This window comes from Aspergillus novofumigatus, assembly GCF_002847465.1.
Source record: "Aspergillus novofumigatus IBT 16806 chromosome Unknown P174scaffold_16, whole genome shotgun sequence".
In the NCBI taxonomy this organism is placed as follows: Eukaryota; Fungi; Ascomycota; class Eurotiomycetes; order Eurotiales; family Aspergillaceae; genus Aspergillus; species Aspergillus novofumigatus.
In genome coordinates, this window is record NW_020194289.1 from 76,413 (window position 1) to 94,073 (window position 17,661).

At 47.0% G+C, this 17,661-nt stretch overlaps 3 protein-coding genes across 3 annotated transcripts; 1 reads left to right on the forward strand and 2 right to left on the reverse strand.

Moving 5' to 3' along the window:
- Positions 1–5,667: 5,667 nt before the first annotated feature.
- P174DRAFT_426075 (deuterolysin metalloprotease family protein) lies at positions 5,668–6,821 on the reverse strand (the record flags this gene model as incomplete). Its single annotated transcript, XM_024825348.1, has 2 exons — positions 5,668–5,687; positions 5,738–6,821. 2 exons carry the CDS (start codon positions 6,819–6,821, stop codon positions 5,668–5,670), a joined length of 1,104 nt encoding a protein of 367 aa, XP_024676979.1.
- Positions 6,822–10,777: 3,956 nt separating this feature from the next.
- On the reverse strand, positions 10,778–12,511 carry P174DRAFT_446515 (BCS1 and AAA domain-containing protein). The gene is made up of 2 exons (XM_024828593.1): positions 11,693–12,511; positions 10,778–11,666 (listed from the first exon to the last, which is right to left on the reverse strand). The coding sequence occupies exons 1-2, from the start codon at positions 12,469–12,471 to the stop codon at positions 11,270–11,272; spliced, it is 1,176 nt and encodes a 391-aa protein (XP_024676980.1). The 5' UTR covers positions 12,472–12,511; the 3' UTR covers positions 10,778–11,269.
- Positions 12,512–13,185: 674 nt separating this feature from the next.
- On the forward strand, positions 13,186–13,677 carry P174DRAFT_74135 (uncharacterized protein). The gene has a single exon (XM_024832441.1). The coding sequence runs from the start codon at positions 13,206–13,208 to the stop codon at positions 13,665–13,667; it is 462 nt and encodes a 153-aa protein (XP_024676981.1). The 5' UTR covers positions 13,186–13,205; the 3' UTR covers positions 13,668–13,677.
- The last annotated feature ends 3,984 nt before the right edge of the window (positions 13,678–17,661 follow it).

Genomic DNA, 17,661 nt, shown 5'->3' on the forward strand with positions numbered 1-17,661 from the left:
GTTAGTTCCAGCTGTTGTGATGCGGAATAAACAACGTGATTTTGAGCTGAATATGTGCGTACAATCGTCATTGCCTCTATATTTACTCCTTGCTTCATCCCTGGTCATCCAGTCGAGCGGCACTTGGTTAGATTTTCTATGGGACATTCCATAGGGTTTATTACGGTCTATATTCTTCCGACAGACCTGTCTCTTGAAGTCTTCATATGACAGGGAGGTATTCGTATCTCAAGGAGCTATATTTCGGAGGTTCTAGGCGTTTGGCTATCCCCTCTGCCCTACTCGAACCTCGCTAAACGCCCCTGTGTCGATTCCGGCACTTGACCCAGTCAACTACAGGAGGAAGCATGGAGGTCCAGGCGACACAATTACCCACCTTTTGGCCAACCCAACTTATCTACAGAGCCATATTGAGATGATACTCAATCGTGGCCAAAGGAAACCAATGCAGAATTGGGTAGGCCAGTCACCACTCCCGGAGTGAATGTGTACAGACTTGGGACGTGGCCGGTACTAGTCGCGCTGGTGAATTCGCGAAACACCCAGCGAAAGAATCAGAAGAGTCCGGCACGGCCGTGGTGGCCAGAGCTTGATTAACTGGCTGTGACTCGTCATTTCTTCTTTCTTTTTACAAGAGGGCTGGGAGTATCATGGTCCTTCACATAAGTTGCCAGTCCCCGACCGAAACCGCACGTCCTGAGTTTACTAGCCACAATTCCTCTTCAAACCCGCTTTTGACAGGCAGCTTTCGGCGCAGCCCCATTCTTGAGCATACTCGTAGTCTACGTGCGAGAAACGGTCTCTGGGTAGATTATACAGCGAGGTGTTCGAGCTGGGTTTGGTCACTTGTGCAGTAACCAGGATCCGCTACGGGGGGAGCTGGGCAATCCGAATGAGATGACGCACTGGGCCACCGACCTGTTCACCGACGAGGATCCGGATTTCTTCCTTCCACGCTTACCATGTAGAGCAACTCCATAAAGTCATCGTTCTTTAATGACATGGTTAATGCTGCCTTAGGGGGTCTGGAGCATAGAAACAATCAGCAAAATATGTGCCAGGTATTCCTCTAGTCTTACTCATCCAATGAGGTTTTCCAGTAGGCATCTTGTCAGTATCGAGTACTATACCTGGCTCGATCTTACTAGTAATCTGTCTGGAAGTGATGACCCATTGAAGGTCTGATTCTTCTCAATCTAATGCACCCCAGGTAATCTATATACTATCGGATGCGTTGTGATTCAGAGGAAAGTTGATAGTTATTATTCTTATCTGAAAACTTGAGGGTTTCTATACAAGCTGAACACCAGACTGACATTCAATCAATCTGCTTATATTCGGGGGTTTTTCCGTATACGAAGCTCTGATGTCTACTTGATAGGGCCTCGGTTCACGACAAACATAGTTCCTTCTACATCTCCTCATTTCCAGCTAACCAGAGATGAGCGACCGCAAATCCTACGGTAACTCTGCAATTACTAAATATAAAGTATGAAGATAGTGCAAAAAGCCTAGATGTTTTTAAAGGTCAAGTTTTACTATTTTAGACGTCGACATGCTTACCCTACAGGTAGCCGTCTCCGCCCATTACCCATACCACTACGCATGACCCATGGGCCATAGGTACGGATGTAGCATCCATTTCCCGCGCAGAGTTAACCCATTAAATACCCTATACAAGCGTAACTTCCCAACTAGGATGTACTATCCGTGATCCGGCTAATAAAGCTAAGCTTAGTTTGCAAAATCGAAAGACTCATGTAACCTCCAGGGTGAAATATAGCATCCATTCTTTTCCGTTATACGGAGTAGTTATGCAAAGATTTTGGATCAAGAGCAAATTCTAAAAGGCCAGCTGATCCGATTCAATGTGGCACACTAGTTCAACTGGCTTCTGCCCGCATTCCGTCCGCATTTCGTCCGCATTCCGTCCGCATTTTCGTCCGCATTTTCGTCCGCATCTCTGGAGACAGAAGATTAACTAACCACTAGGTTGGAAGAGTAAGTGACGTCTAGCCTGGGTCGAAACCCTAATAACTAATACACCTTAGAATAACCCACAGTCAAAATTTAAATATACGCCATTCTGCGCTAATTTTAAGTGTATGTAGACGCATATTCACGGAATGGAAAGGGGGATGCAGGTCTATTTCTTCGCAATCTATCTATATGTGTACTATACTAAAGCATGAATTTCTATAAATCAGCCGTGCTGAACTATAGTGCGATCGTATTGGCTAATCAAATATATAATGATATAATTCTTGATTAAACGAGCGTCTACTAGAACGGCGAGTGGCGGTATGGACGGGTTGATAATGTTAACTTGCTCTTTAAAAAACGACTGCTCCTAGCTTCAGTATCGTTTACTCGGCCTTTATCGACGCCATCCTCACAATTGGGCACCTCGCGTTGGTTGCTGTTATTTAATGACCCAGACGGATCTTTTAAAGTTCTGATGGAAAGCTTCCGCGATATGGAACGCAGTATCAGCTCGGAGGTGGCCAGATTCGAAACGGAAGGACTGTAAGCGGGCGAGACGGATCCCCGCCCCACTTGGGTCTTCCAAGCTCCTTTCTGGACAGCATTCCTCTCTTGATAGCGGAATTTTGCCACGTTTTTGTTATATACCCAACGGTTAGTATTCTTAGGTGTCATATTGGAGTTGTCGTCATATTGTGCAGAGTAACTGTTCTATAGGTATGTCTTTCATGGTCTGGACTATTGTAGTGTGCTTTAAAGTATTTGATTTTCGTAATATCCAACCTGGAGGCATATCAGGCGAGTGGAGGATGGTCGGGGGTAGTGGTTCCCCTGGGACAAAGCGGGAAAGTGTGCTGTTATTTTTGCTAGAGCTCACAATCAAGGAAGCCATCCAGCATGATAGTTCCCCCTTCATCTTCCTGCAAAGCAGCTAGTTCAAGACTCTATTTCCTGCTTTGCCCGACGAGGTCCAGACAACGCAGGTATTACATGTATTGCTTGCGCAGGGGATGGTTCAGCAACTATTTAACATCTGCTTAAAGTTGCGCTGTTATGGTGAGACATAGCTGCAGCTTTTTGTATAGAAGAGGCACGGCAGCCAAAATACTAGGCATAGATTATAAGGCTTAACTCTTCTAAAGTCACCCAACTGGTGTCCATAGCCTAGATGCTTTATGTCAGTGGTCGCATTCAATTAGGAACAGAAGGTGCACTAATACTAATGCATATATCATCTGCTTGATCTCAAGGGGAGGCCCATCCATGTTTAGGGATCTAAGAGATGGAATGTGGAAGCAGAAATAAGGGTAAGTAATCTTCCTTTTATATTAGAGAAAGGCTAGTGGGAGTGAAGTAGTATGTACTTTTCTATATTATTATACTCTTTTCTATATCTTGCACATTCATTTGCATTAGATCCCTTCTTAACATTCTCTCACTGTCTATTATTACTGATGTAGCTCTTCTTCCATCTTTACCTTCCTTCACACTCATGTTGAGGTAATGGAGTTGTTAAATAAAGCCTGCACTGAAATATCACTAAGCTTGAGAGAGTTAATTAACAGGATAGCATGGAGCTGCTTTAGATGACTTTAGAGCTTACCACAGCTATGGATAATATAGATAATTCTCAAGCCTAGAGGTGATGTACTAGAGGGAGAGTCCTATTCTGATAATGTGCCTTCCATAGCAACTAAAAAGTAGACAATGTCCCTACTAGATCTGTATTAGTGACTGAACTCTCCTATGGGTCTTTCCCTCTTAACTAGGGCAAGGTCAGCAAGACACAGATGGTTAGAATGTTAATAGCAGTAGGTTAACCCCCTTCACACAAGCTGCGGGGCCCTTTTGTAGACTGCTTGTACTTCTAGCCAGTTATTTCTTTTCATAAATCCACTTGTGTGCCTTCAAATTTGGGGGGATTGTGTACCAAACCCACAGGAGTACTATGACACACACTGTTGAGGACATTTGTTGCCTCAGCACTTCTTCTGAAACCACAAGTAGCTTCGGCAAATAAAGTGCAAGCCTGTCACTCCCAAGAGCTTCGGCCGTCCTATTAACCGGGAAGGCACTCGCAGGAATCCGGCATTAGGTCACAGAAACCCCGTATCCTGAGGATTTACGACCATTTTTTGTCATTTCCATCCTTATCCCAGTGTATCGCAATGTTTCAGATAATGAAAGTCCGCCGGTGAATGACAGATATAAAAAGCTATCAGTGCAAGAGACTGAAGACACAACTTGATGCTGAACTATGAAGAGTCTTCAGCCCGCAGAGATAGTCTCCCAAATAATCAAAGGTATATACTACGCCTAGTGTACACGACATTTCCCTGATCTTCTAGTCCTATGGGTAACTGTTTTAGATGAATTTGATGATTCTTCCTAGCGAGTTGCTCCTGTGCATCGCTGCGAGCCTACCCAGGGCGAAAGAGATCTTATTGTTCGTGCTAGTCAGCCGGACTACATCGAGCCTGTTGCTTACATCTCTTGACAAATTCAATATTCAGCATCAAAACAGCTCGGCATTGCATTGGGCAGCACGGCATGGAAAATTATATGTCGCGGAGGTGATGCTCCGCCACTACCGGCCTGATCTCAACGCCGTCTATCACACCTGTACACCCCTTGTGTACGCAACAATCCACGGATTAGAGTCGACTGTCAAGATCCTTATCTCCAACCCTCTGATTTTAGTCCATCCAATCTGGATTTGGGAAGTTCACTAGTATTGAATTCTTACATGCTCTTTTAGAGATACGACGCCATATCTTCAAAGCAATCTACTATCTTACCTGGCTTTCGGCTTACTGGGATAGTTCCATGGAATCCAGATATCGTGACCACAAACCTTCCAGAATATCGACCTTGTACGCCCGCTTCTGAGGAAAGTAATGAGATGATCTGGACCTGAGGAAGCACATCAAAGACTGTATCTCAATTGAAAACAGTTACTGACCAAATTCCCCACCTAGAAGGCTATGATCAAATACATAATATGGAGATGTTGGTTAAAGGTGCTGTTGCGTAGGCTCATCTTGTTGCCGCTCTCTCTAAGGAAATCTATGCCTGCAGCGCCGAAGGCCCGCAAACAGAGATCTAGGGCCTCGAAACGTTGGATACAGATAGGAGGCACAGTATCTAGCTCAGGCCTATTACGGATAAAGATACGAGGGAGACAATCAATCTACGGACGATATGGCGCACAGTGATGACGGATCGGGCAATTGATCGCGGAATAATTATCAAAAGTTAGCGACTAAGAAGATATAGTGGATCCTAGGGCTCTTTTATCTATAGGAAATACATATACTTCTATGGTTTGGGGTATAATGAATAATGAAGCTTCAAACGTTCTCTCTTCAAAGAATCTAACGTCGAGATGGCCTTACGTTGAGATGGCCGAGTCGCCCGCCAGGCGACCCTGTAACTAGGTGTCGGTTATGAAGTCAGTCCAAGTATTCCTCGTGAAGATGATAACGTTCATACTCTTGGACCTACCTTCAACGAATTCCGTTTACTTCAGAATATTCGACTATTCGATATTAGATTCCACCCTTACGTATGATTATGAGAAATTGGATGACTGATAAATTCGAATATTTGACTGTTCAGGCTAGTTAAATGCTGTCTCCTCTTGTCTCGTGTCTCTTATCGATCGTCTTCCGTGCGTGTTCTGTCCTAGCATTTGACATATACGGCTATCCGTTCTCAGTAAGGTACAGAGAAAACGGGAGGTATAGTAACATACCGTTAGCAAACAGTGCGTACGTATCCGCATTTTTTAGCGCATCTTTAGCACTCAGCCCCGTAGCAGCGCCGTATCCATAGCCTAGATCGTCCGTACCGGGCGAGTACACGCCAGGGGCATGGGTGAACTCATGCAGGGTGGTGGTGGCCTGGTCCTGGGCGTGGCAGGATTTGCTTAGTGCAGGGAGGTAGCTGTAGTAGATGTCGCAGTTGGCCACGACGTTGTACGAGGGGAGAGTGTACGCCAGGACATTGGAGTTGCAATAACCGTAGGGGTCAGTGCAGTAGTAGGTGGTTGAACCGGAAGACTGCGACCTAGCCTCGTTGGCGACGGCTCGGAAGCGCGCCGCTACGACGCTGCGCGTGCTACTGGAGGTTGTCTTGAAGTATTCTGCGAAGCGGGAGGAGGGTCCCGTAGCAGCAGCGCTGGCGGCAGCACTGGCGAGAGAAGCCGCGTTTCGGAGGGCCTTGGCAAGGGCCGTGGCGCGGCTACCAGAGCATGAGGTGACCTTTGTGCGGCGGTCGAGGGGCTTGACGCTTGGGGGCACAGTGGCGGCCTTTGCAGCGTCTATCTCGACCTCAATCTCGTTCGAGGAGTAGTGGATGTAGCCGACGATCTTATTGTCCGTGGCCACGGGAACGATGCCCTCACTGCGAAGGGTGACTATGCCACCCTCTGTGAGGTCGGCGGTGCTGGCAATGTCAAACTCGTCCTCGTAACTGGCACCGGGTGCGAGGGTGGTCAGGGCCTCGATAGTGAGGCCCTCGGTACGGAAGCGCTGCTTGATCCCGTTGAACTGGACTTCGGTGGCTGTCGAGAACCCAGGGTCAGGAAATATCAATTCATGGGAAACAGAGAGTTTACCATTGCGGTAGACGGAAACTTTCTTGACAGGTGCAGCATCTTTGAAAAAGTTGAGATGTACAAATGTGACCTCTTCAGTGCCGGTGTTCTTGACCACAGCCTTGATTTGGGTGTTGTGTAGCTGGCTCAGGGTAACACCAAGGGTTGGGCCGTTAGCATGAAGAGCCAGAGAGCCGAGGGGGAAGGCTAAAATAACAGAAGCAGAAGCAGTGAGATGCATGATGGAGAGACTGGCTTGAAAGTCCTATTGCTATTACCGTTGCTCTGCCGCACTGGTGCTGATGCTGTCAAGAGCTGTTGGGGCTATACTCGTATTTATAGAGGTCCTGACACGTTCAAGCAATTGAATCACAAGGAACAGCTAAGGTAACCAGCAACGTTAAACACGGAGTTACAGACAAAACGGGACGTTACATTGTATCACATCTGCAGAGTCTTAGAGCGAGAAAGATAAGAAATGGCTACCTGAAGACATCCTTCATTTCTCTGTGGTGTTTCACCAAGTCTGCATAGTTACTCCGCAAGCTTAATGAAGTATCGTCGCGAGCCAAGATGGAAGGCCGACGGTGCAGGGCTTAGTCCGCCGGAAGACCGTCTCTCTGCTCAGGCGATGATTATTCTTACATGCAAGTGATATATCCGAATTGGAAGCGCTAAGTCTGTGGACAAACGCTCGTAGATGAAGTGTTAAACTGGTGACGTCCATATGTCTGATAGAGGCCTGCCTCGGGCTAGTCTGATATGTAGGACCCATCTTCAATATTCAGGTCGCATTTGCATGTTCCTCCCCTACTAATTAAGATGGATAAATATGCTTGACACTCAAGGATTGATTAACTGTGTACTTGTCGAGGAAGCTGACAAGCGCACCTGAGCGCCTTCCTCAGACTGGGATCAAAGGGGAAGGCTAAAGGGCTTGCTTCTCGTATCCACCGAGACAAAAGCAATTAATGCAACATCCGGAGCGACGGAATATCAGATCTGTTGCGAGACACAGCGAACCCTAGCGAGGGTTCCGAGCACTTCTAATGTCCGTCATTCATCAAACACCAAAAACGATGTCCCGAATAGCGGTACCCATGGTGGTGATGGCTTATCAGCTCCAGGGAGTTCATGCTACCTACACCTGTGTCGATTTAAATCGCAAGACGTAAGGTTAAAGTCCGTTGGAGAATCTTGAGGAGGAGCCACAAATGAGCCAGGCCCACCCAAATTGCTTCTGATTATTCTAATGTGCATGACTCGACAAAGACTGAGGTTCGTAGCAGTATACTACCGACACGACATAGTGCATACAGTAGTTCAAATTGTCCTGCACGGATTTTCGAGTAGTCGGGAATGTGCGGAGTCGCAAACAAAGGGAAGCACACTACTTAGTTACTCATCGGGCCAGGTTACGCGCTGACCTAAGCCGGTATCGCAATGGAATCTTTGAATAAAAATCATAGTTTGTGCTTTGTGTCAATTTGTTCCACGCTTTGAGGCCTTTACCGTGAAACGGTAAAGAACGGGACCTTTATGCAGAAATTCATTGACTAGCTGCAGATGGGACACACTTGATGAGACCCCCGGCCGCGCGTTGGAAGTCTGGTTTCTTGGAGGCAGGTTCTCGATGCTTGTATTTCTCCAAGGCGGCAGACTCCGGAACTTCCGGTCGTTCAAAGCTGTTGATGGCTGAGAAGCTCGGGCACATTACTATCCAGAAATGCGGACGAAGTGCGGACCAAATGCAGACGGAATGAAGCAGAAGCCATTTGCCCACAGAATCAGATCAGCTGGTTTCTAATTTTTTGCTCTTGATCGACATCCTAATAACTACTCCGCGTAACGGGAGGGAACGGATGCTACAGTTCACCCAGGGCCCATGGGTCATGGGTCTAATGGTATGGGTGATGGGCAGAGACGGCCACCTGCTGGGTACGCATATCGAGGTCTTAAAACCTGACCTTTGGGAACATCTACGCTTTTTGCACTATCTTCATACTTTACATTTAGTTATTGCAGAGTTAACTTAGATCCGCGGTCGCTCATCTCTGATTAGGTGAAAACTAGGAGACGTAGAAGGACTATGTTTGAGAAGCTAGGAATCTCGGGAATGCCAAGATGAACATTTCAAAAAGTCTCCGTAATAGTACAACTGCAATGGATGGATGGTGGGGTTAGGCGCACGGCAGCCGGTACATCTGATTCAAACTTCTATACTTGCATGGAGAGAAGCTACAATCGGATCGGTAGTGAAGACAGCTATACATAGGTACACCGAGTCGATAGAGATTGGACAGGTATTGAAATATAGTACCACTAGGCTAAAAAGGTGTCCGGACATGATTCCTATCAGTCTAGGGTCTCTATTCTTTTCAACAACAGGAGTGAACCCAATGGTCGATCAGTATGATGGCAAGAAGGTATTAAGCGAGGAAAAATACAATACCACCCTATGAAACATACGTAATGATCTGGTCCCAAACCAGGTGTATATTTCACCAACATCGGTCAGCTCCTGCAGATACGCCCTCTTATCCGGGCCTGTCTAGGATCGAGAAGCAATATGGGCGCAGCTCTGAAGATGACTACACTCTCAACAAATATGAGAACCTGCTTAGCCGTCCAGCGATAGGAACTTGTTTCACAATCCCACTCAAATTTGACTCAGCCGCTCAGGCTATTTCTAGCTCCAAGGTCCAAAAGAGTCCGAAAATACCGCCGATTTTTGGACCACTTTCTTTTCTTCCGCAATCTAGTTGTTGAAAGGAGCCTCAATCTCATAACTGTTGTACGTGAACACCCGGCGCCCCCTTATAACCATCCTGCGCCACAGGCACCGAGAGATAATACTAACAATATCAGGCCATTTAGTCGGATCAATTGTAACCTCATTTTCACCCCGAAGGTGTCATTGCTGCCCAGACTTAGTGTACCATTCGCATTCTTCTTACCTCGGAGACTCGCTTCAGGTTGGTTCTCTCTACGGCGCTTCTTGAGCCTTCCAGCCGCGTCCATCTCTTGTTCTTGGGCGTATGATGTTGGCGGCTTCGAGGTTCGGCTCGACGTTAATGGCGGGTTGGGTGAGCGAGCCGAGCCTTCACTTCATGATGGTGGCTCTGAAGGCTTTCATCTGTTACAGACCTCAATAACTTCAGAGTAGATGAGATATCCATATGAACTGAAGTCTCCGGTTCGGTCAGGATTGTTCCGCTTGGGAGCCAGAAGGTTACAAAGGCAGTGGGGAAAGTGCTTGGGAAGAAGCCATCACCAGCACCTATACAGGAGAACGAGGTATCAAGTAGATCAGCATAGGCAACAGATGAAAATGGTGTATTTTTAGATAAATAGGTGTTGGGATTAGCCTCCTTAATATGTTTTGAGAAAGAAGAGCGGTGTGGCGCACACAAATTGTATCATTGCCACTCCAGTAAACATAGCATGTTTTGGCAAGTCCAGGATCCCCCTGCATATTCTCCAGGTCAACCTGTAACTATGCTGCATCTGCTCGACCTCGACCTACAGACAGATGTCCCCCTCGGCTTGTTCGCGTCTACTCATAGTACAGCTGGTTCAGTGTTCATCTGCTCTGCCCGTTGGAGGTTCTGAATTAACCCAGGGGATAGACCGAAATCAGTAACTGTAGGCACGTAGGGTCGGGCTTTTTCAAAGAAGTTATTAGAAAGAGCCACCAAGTAGACGGGAAAAGAAGTATAAACGGTAGAGGGACTGTTGGGAGTCTTCAGAGTTCGATATCACTTGAGATACTATTCGAGACTTCTTCAATATAGTAGGCGTCAACTCGTCGCTGCGAGGAATTTTAAGTCACCTTCAACAAAGAAGCTGGGGAAGGTTTAGGACCCATCGGGGAAGTCGATGGTCGCCACCCAACCTCGTTGTCTACATGCCAGAATCGTACCTAGCCCCTGGAGTATCATGTCCCTAACAAAGCTCATTTCGCGAATAGTAGTAAGATTTGGTGGCTTTTAAAGGCGGCCAGCGGTGATCGATCTGGTAGAGTAGAAGGTGCGACTGGATGCGTAAGGATGGATTGGAGGAGCGAGACATATCTAAATTGAAATGTGCTTATGTACGGATCTGTGTTGCATTAATATATTTGCAAATCCTGTTATTCATCTAATAGGAAAGCCGTCTACGCGGGTCTTGATATTATGAGGACCTTTTACATAGTCTGGTCTTCTTTATTAATACAGTCCAGTGGGTTGTTTGACCTCCTCATCAAATGATTCTTTGTCAGACTTGGTTGGACTGGAGAATCCCTCCTCCTTCTCTTCACTGTTGCCATCCTTATTCGCCTTTTCTGTCTTGCTCTGCTTCCCCTTCTTACTCATCTCAACCTCGTCATTCCTGATGCCCTTGTCTTCCTCCTGCGACTCAATTTTCGCATCCTTCTTTTTTTTCTCACCCAGTGTCTTCTCCACCCACGACTCGACGTGCGCAATGGCGTCTAATGGGGAATTTATGTGACACAACAGGTAGCCTTGGATTTCCGCTGGAGAGAAAGTGAACTCAGGAATCTTCTTGGTAAAAGTGGCGGCCAGCTGCTTTATGTCCACTTCATGGGTCTTAGGAAGACTCCTGGTGTGGTCCGCGGCCAGGAAGGAAGGGACCTTTTCAGCCGTCAAAGATTGAAGCGCATCAGCCTTGTTGTCTTGAAGATGTGAATCAATGCTCGGAAGGGCCATCTCTGAAGAGGTTTTGAAACATCTGCATCATCAGGTTGCGGTTGGCCAGCTTGAACTCAATCTGATAATCCACACGACCCGGCCGAATGAGGGCCGGATCCAGATTCTCCGGGTGATTTGTAGTCATGACGAGCACGCGGCCTTCCTGCGCTGCCACGCCATCGATTGTATTGAGCAAGGCAGATAGTGAGATCCTATTGTTCCTCTTTTGCCTTTGTTTGGAGTTATCCGGGCGTCGACTGGTCACTCCATTGGTGTCGATGTCTTCGAGTAGCACCAGGCATCGGCGGGGCAAACCTTGGAACAACTGTGCCAGCGCATCTTCGGTCAGCTGGGTGGCATTCAGGTCTAGAATATACACGTTCAGCCCAGAAACCCTCCCGCTGCGAAGGCTAGACTCGACTTGCCCGTGCCCGGTGGACCGTAAAACAGGTAGCCTCGTCGATAGGGGATGCCTCGATCGCTGTACCATCGCATGGTATGGGGATGGAGGTACTTCTGGACGTCTCGGATGAATGCGGTCTTGTCTTCGTGGTCGAAGATCACGGTGGACAATGGCCTGGCTGGACGCGCTGTCGAACGGGCCCAATAGAAGTCGTTGTCGTAGGCTCTCTTGGCGCCGCGATAAATCACAGTCTTGCCCTTTTCCTTCTGCGAGTATTCCACGCGAGCTTCCAACATCAGTTGCTTCAAAATCGATGCGTCCCATCCAAGACACGATATGCACAGTCTGTCGGTGCGCTTGTAGAACATGGTGCCGCGATCCTCGATCTGCCGGGTGAGACCCAGCAATCGGCCGTCATACCTGAAATAGTGGGTGCCTTCCGAGGGCGACCACAACAGCCGACGTGTATTCGCCAACGAGGCCTTCCATCCGGTGTCTGGAGACGCTTCGGCATCCAATATGTCGTCAAACTCACCATCGTCGGACTCGCTGGAGTAATCTAGGCCACCACTGAGGGATGTGCTTGCAATGAGGCGGTTCTTATTTTCATCGAACCGCTGCTTCGCTAACCAAAATAGAAGGTACTTGTACGCATCATCGTGCGATTGGACCTCGACGGTGGAATAGAGAAGGTGCAGCGGCACGCTGCCGACTTGGTCCAAGAGACGTTTCGCAAGGAATGACCCGACCGCAAAATACGAGAAGTAAAAGAACTTTCCGAAGGAAGAAGACTCCATTAGAAGACGAGAGGGAGGCCACGGCGTGCAGCAGTAGCGAAATGAGTTGGTGCAGAACAGAACGAGGAGGCCGACAAAGGCGTAGTATTTATTCATATCCAGCATTTTTCGGCGCCTCAGGCTAACCTGAATTAGTTTTGAGGCTGATGTTTATCTCTTTGGTTGCCACACATGTTTTTTGTGTTACTCTCTTTTTTTCAGGTCCAAATTCTTGCTTTATGGAGCTCAGTCGGAGTACTACATTGGAAGCTGCACTGTCGATCTCGCTTGACTGGTCAGGTGTCCGAATGCTTTTCAGTTACTGTTAGCACTACTTTTCTACTACGTAACTAGCATGTGCTTATGCCGTAGATCAGCCTTGGCAGAGCAGCACGTTAAGAACCCTTTGCTGTTGAAGGGACATTGTTCCATTGGACGCGAGTTGAAGAAACTCACCATGTTCGGATGAGTAAGTCATATCTGCATGGTCAACTACAGTTGTGACGCCACCATTGATACTCTCTAAACAGCCTCCAAGTTGACCCCAGAAGATGTCGTCGGTAGTGTAGTTGAACGATTGTATGTGGCCTGCAGATAGCATTTAGTGACCTGTATCAGGCTGCAATCTATGTGGGTATGAATACCAGACACCATGTATTTCATAAAAGACTGGCCCCCAAATCTCCCTTTCAACTATAGCTAGTAAGTAGATATTCCTAATTTTGAAGGAAATACTTTACCTGTGTTTGCCAAAGATGGTGATGGGTATCGATAAAGCCAGGAGAAATGATCTTCCCTGTGCAATCGATAACTCTCCCTTCATGATCACGCTGAGTCAAGTCCTTGCCAATCGCCTTAATGTTACCTTCGACCAGGATGTCGTGCTCCCTCAACGCCACCACATTGTCTCCTTCATGGGAGAGAACAGTATCATTCCGGAGCAGGATCCACGCCATGGCTCGATGAAGTTATTGACTATTCAATTGCAGTCGAGCTCCCCGCCGAATCAACCCTTCCCATCCGCGAAGGACAACGTAAGATATATTGACACGCCATCCAGACACCACCAACCCCAGAAACGGATCAAATCCCTCTTCCGGCTTCCCGTCAATCACGAGGCCATGGTATATTCCTTGGTCATTGGTGATGTGAAGGAATTGGTGTGGAACTACGTCGGGCTCCGCCACGCCCAAGTCCTGAAGACCGAATCTAGTTGATCGAAAATGATCCAACTTATTAAGCACAGAGGTAGTTTGTGGTGTTGCGGATCAGAGGAATCCGCCACAAGGCAACCTTGTGCGCGCCGGCCAACTCAAGCATTCTTGGAAGTCTAAAATGTGTTGAGCTCTGCCTCAGGGTTGCAATCTCGGCTCCCATATCGAGCAGAGACATCATGCGCCCGTGTTGTCGAGCTTTTGGCAAGAATTGTCCAGAGATTTTGAATTGTATGCTGAGTCAGGGGTCTCGTACCGCTTTCGCACCCGTCCTGATCCACTGGTGATCAAATCTATTTGGAGAGTTGCAGTCGAGGGAGCCAGCTACCGTTCGTTTCTTTTGTAATACAGCTTCGTTGGAATCGGCTTATCAAGTGCTTGTAATTAATGTAGCGAATAAATCGTGCTGAGAAATGGATATTCGGATTGTTCATTAATAAAGTGCAAAGTTCGGCATGATTAACTATGTGAACAAAGTTACATGTTGATGACGTCTCGGGACGATTGATGTCCCATCTCCGATTAATCCAGACAAATCTGGACGCATAAAGCTCCTTCCAGCTTTCACTGGTGAGATTAGAAGCTACTTAGTTTGATGTTATCTCTGACAGTGTGCTGCGGATAGGTACCATCATGGAATCAATGGACAACATTAATGTAATCGGAACTTTTAAAGTCGCCACGGCCTTCAGACCCCACCATTAGCTAAAAAGAGTGACAAGCTTAGCAAGAAAATTGTGGATGTGAACCCGGCCGTAGGCATAGCCAAAGGCGCCTCAAAATTCATCAAGGATGTTGCTCCCATCGTAATTTACCGTATGTCTTTCCATTAATGGTCTTTGAGCACGGCTGGACCCTTTCCATTATGTGTATAAACGTTTTGCCATACATTTGATGTTAGCTCAGAATGGCCTATATTTGAATATCCGCCTGTCGATTATTTAAGATGTATTAGAGTTTCGACCAGGCGCTAGGGGTCAATTACCTTCTTAAACCCAACCTCGTGATTAATATCTGTCTCCAGAAACGCGGACCTATTGCGGACCTATTGCGGACCAAATGCGGACCAAATGCGGACCAAATGCGGACCAAATGCGGATGGGAGCCATTTCAACTAGTGTGCCCCACAATAAAATCGGCTGGCCTTTCAAGATTTTGCTCTCAAGAACATTTTGTATAACCACCGGGGAGGTTGTACGACCACCTTCGCGTTTCGAATATCAAAATTTACTAAGTATCTAAACTCAGCCTACTGCGCCAGATCATGAATAATAGATCCTATTTGGAGAGTCAACGCTTGTATGGGGTAATTGATGGGTAACTTATGGGCGGGGAATGGGTGCTGCGTCGGTACCAATGGCCAATGGGTCATGAATCTAATAGTATGGGTAACGGGAAGAGACCACTACTGGTTGGGCATGCATGTCAACGTCTAAAGCTCACCCTGTTAAAACATCCAGGCTTTTTTGGCTATCTTCATAATTTATATTTAGTAACTGCAGATTTACCGGACGATTTGCAGTCGCTGATCTCTGGTTAGCTGAAGATGAGGAACTATGTTAGTTGTGAATAGAGGCCCCTTTCAAAAGACATCAGAGCTTTGTATACGGCATAGGTTCTGGATAGAAGCATAATGATTGGATATCAGCCCGATATTCAGCTTGTATATAAACCCTCAAGTTTCGAAGAATAGTAACTGTCGACTTTCCTGTAAATTACAACCCATCTGATAGTATATAATCACATTTGGGACTGTTGAAGGGAGGAGAAGCGGGAAATGAGTATTACGTCTTGGGATCTTGGCGCGGGTAATTCATAGGTACCCAAAAGATGGCAATATGGCGAGGTCTAGTCTCCATTGGACCAAACCTTATCCTCCCCGTAAAATAAAAGATGTGTAATAGTCTCTACCCTAGTCAGTAGAGAAGGGTTGCCCGGTCAAAATCGAAACCGTCGAAAGATGGTGGTTGCTCAGCCGCGCAGAGTATACGATTCCTGTGGATTGTGAGCTTGTGTATTTCAAGATCGTCGAGAAAGGTTTTCCCTATTCTCGGCCTCTACCGTAATCCTCAGCAACGCTTACATGTTCAGAGGCGTCAGGGATGGTGACATCTGCAACATTTTATTGTGAGCCAACCCAGTTGAGAACGCTCTGTTAGGAAAGAGGTATCTTAGATTCGAAAAGGACGGTCAGACAGCAAACTTGCCTATTAACACTATAAACACACCCACTCATCACATCATAACCACGCAGTCAACGTTAGCTTGCCATACATGACATAAATGACCTCTCAGGAGGAGGTCTGGAAGGGAATTAACGACTCGTAAGTGGCAAAAGCACCGCAGGACATGGAGAAAGACAGCTCTCGGCGGGCGACCTTTTGCAAGTTATGCATTAAAATAGGAAGAGAAACTTTATATGAATATCACCTGGCCCGAAAGCAAGTAGGCCCAAGCTGAGCTCTCTGCGCGGCCAATAAGAGACCGTCTGTCTTCATACTTTCACGAGGCAGCGACACGTACCGAGGAGCTTCCAAAGACACAAACATCATGCTGATCTATTTCCGGACACGCCGGCAGGAGGGGGGTCCAAAAGAGAGAAGGAAACGTGTAGTAGTTCCAGCAATGTGACAAAAAGAAGAAAGACTTAAGAGGCTTCCTTGTACTTGTTTCTCTTGCCTTCGTCCCCTTCCAGGGATCTGTGGCCTAAGACAGGTTTCACATCCGTAATCATAGTGGTGTCTTAGTTGAACAATTCCACACCTCCCCGGTCAAACTTTACTGTTTTTAGGAAGCCTTTGCCTCTTATTCAGTCTTGGATTTGCCATGATTGTTGTCTTATTAATATTTTCTTTGCATATAAAGTTTTATAGGGCATCGAATGACGTCTTTCGACGTCGAAAGTCACGTTTAAGTATGGACAAGCTAAAGGTGCACATGAGCAAAATATGCAAACTTTGGGTCAAACAGCAGGTCTACCCATGGCTACCCGCCAAGAACCCATGGCCGGGTACCCTATGGGGGTGTCAAATACAAGAACCAGCCTTATAATACGGAGTACAGTGTAATCTATGGATACCTAGGCGATCATTCCAGGTGGCTGTTTAGAAACTAGTGTATTGTACTCCTGTAGCCTAATAACTCTGTTTAAAATATCTATAGATAATGCATACGAATGGTTGAGATATTTCAAGTCTAGAAGTGCCGTTTTGTAGAGGAATATATATCCGCGGCTTGGTCGTATTCGCGACTCAACCGTGGATTACGTTAGAAGTCTCTTATAGTTACGTAAGAAGGAGCGAAGACCTGCATCGATCATACCTGCCCCGCTCTGTTTCAGGCTTAATCTCAAGGAACTCCGCAAAGCACGCCTCGGTAATTGTCGGCCAAACTTATCAGTCAGAGGCTGCTTCAGTGCTTTCGCTGTGTGAAAAGTGCTTACGTCTTAGTTGGAATTACGATAGTAACTAGACGACAATGCATGTCGCTAACCGCACAAAGAGGATGCGGAAAGGGACGCATAGTTGCTGGGAATGTAAGTCAGTCGCGCCATTGACTTACGTTCTCTCTATCCGGTTGTGAACTTTGGGAATCTCGCGGCGAACCTGGACTAACAAAATAGCCAAGGCCGTCGAAGAAAAAGACGGTGCTTCTTTGAGCCAGGGAATTCTACTGTCTGTTCGCAGTGCTATGCGCGCGGCTCTGCTTGTGTTGATCAGCGATGTGTCGCAGACAATACAAGGGCTGACCTGCATGGAGGCCTTCTCGAACGCATGTCTAGATTGGAGGCGATGGTTGACGACCTTGCTGACAGGAGTCTTGATCAGTCTCCTGAGCTGCTGAAGTCAGCAGATCTGGACATCGTCGCCAGAGACGCAGTACCTCTCATGTCCATGTTTGACAATGCTGTTGTACGTCTTTACCCTGGTCGTCTTAGAGCATAGGCTGTACCAGGTGTGGCCATTGGATGTCGGACCTAATGTAGTTTTGCCTAGCT

What these genes read in the sequence shown, in the direction of transcription:
- P174DRAFT_446515 (XM_024828593.1), bottom strand. Translation starts at nt 12,471, where the DNA reads ATGGAGTCTTCTTCCTTCGGAAAGTTCTTTTACTTCTCGTATTTTGCG. An exon ending in GGTCCACCGGGCACGGGCAA is followed by an intron (nt 11,667 to 11,692) that starts GTCGAGTCTAGC and finishes TCGCAGCGGGAG; the next exon opens with GGTTTCTGGGCTGAACGTGT.
- P174DRAFT_74135 (XM_024832441.1), top strand. Translation starts at nt 13,206, where the DNA reads ATGGTGATGGGTATCGATAAAGCCAGGAGAAATGATCTTCCCTGTGCA.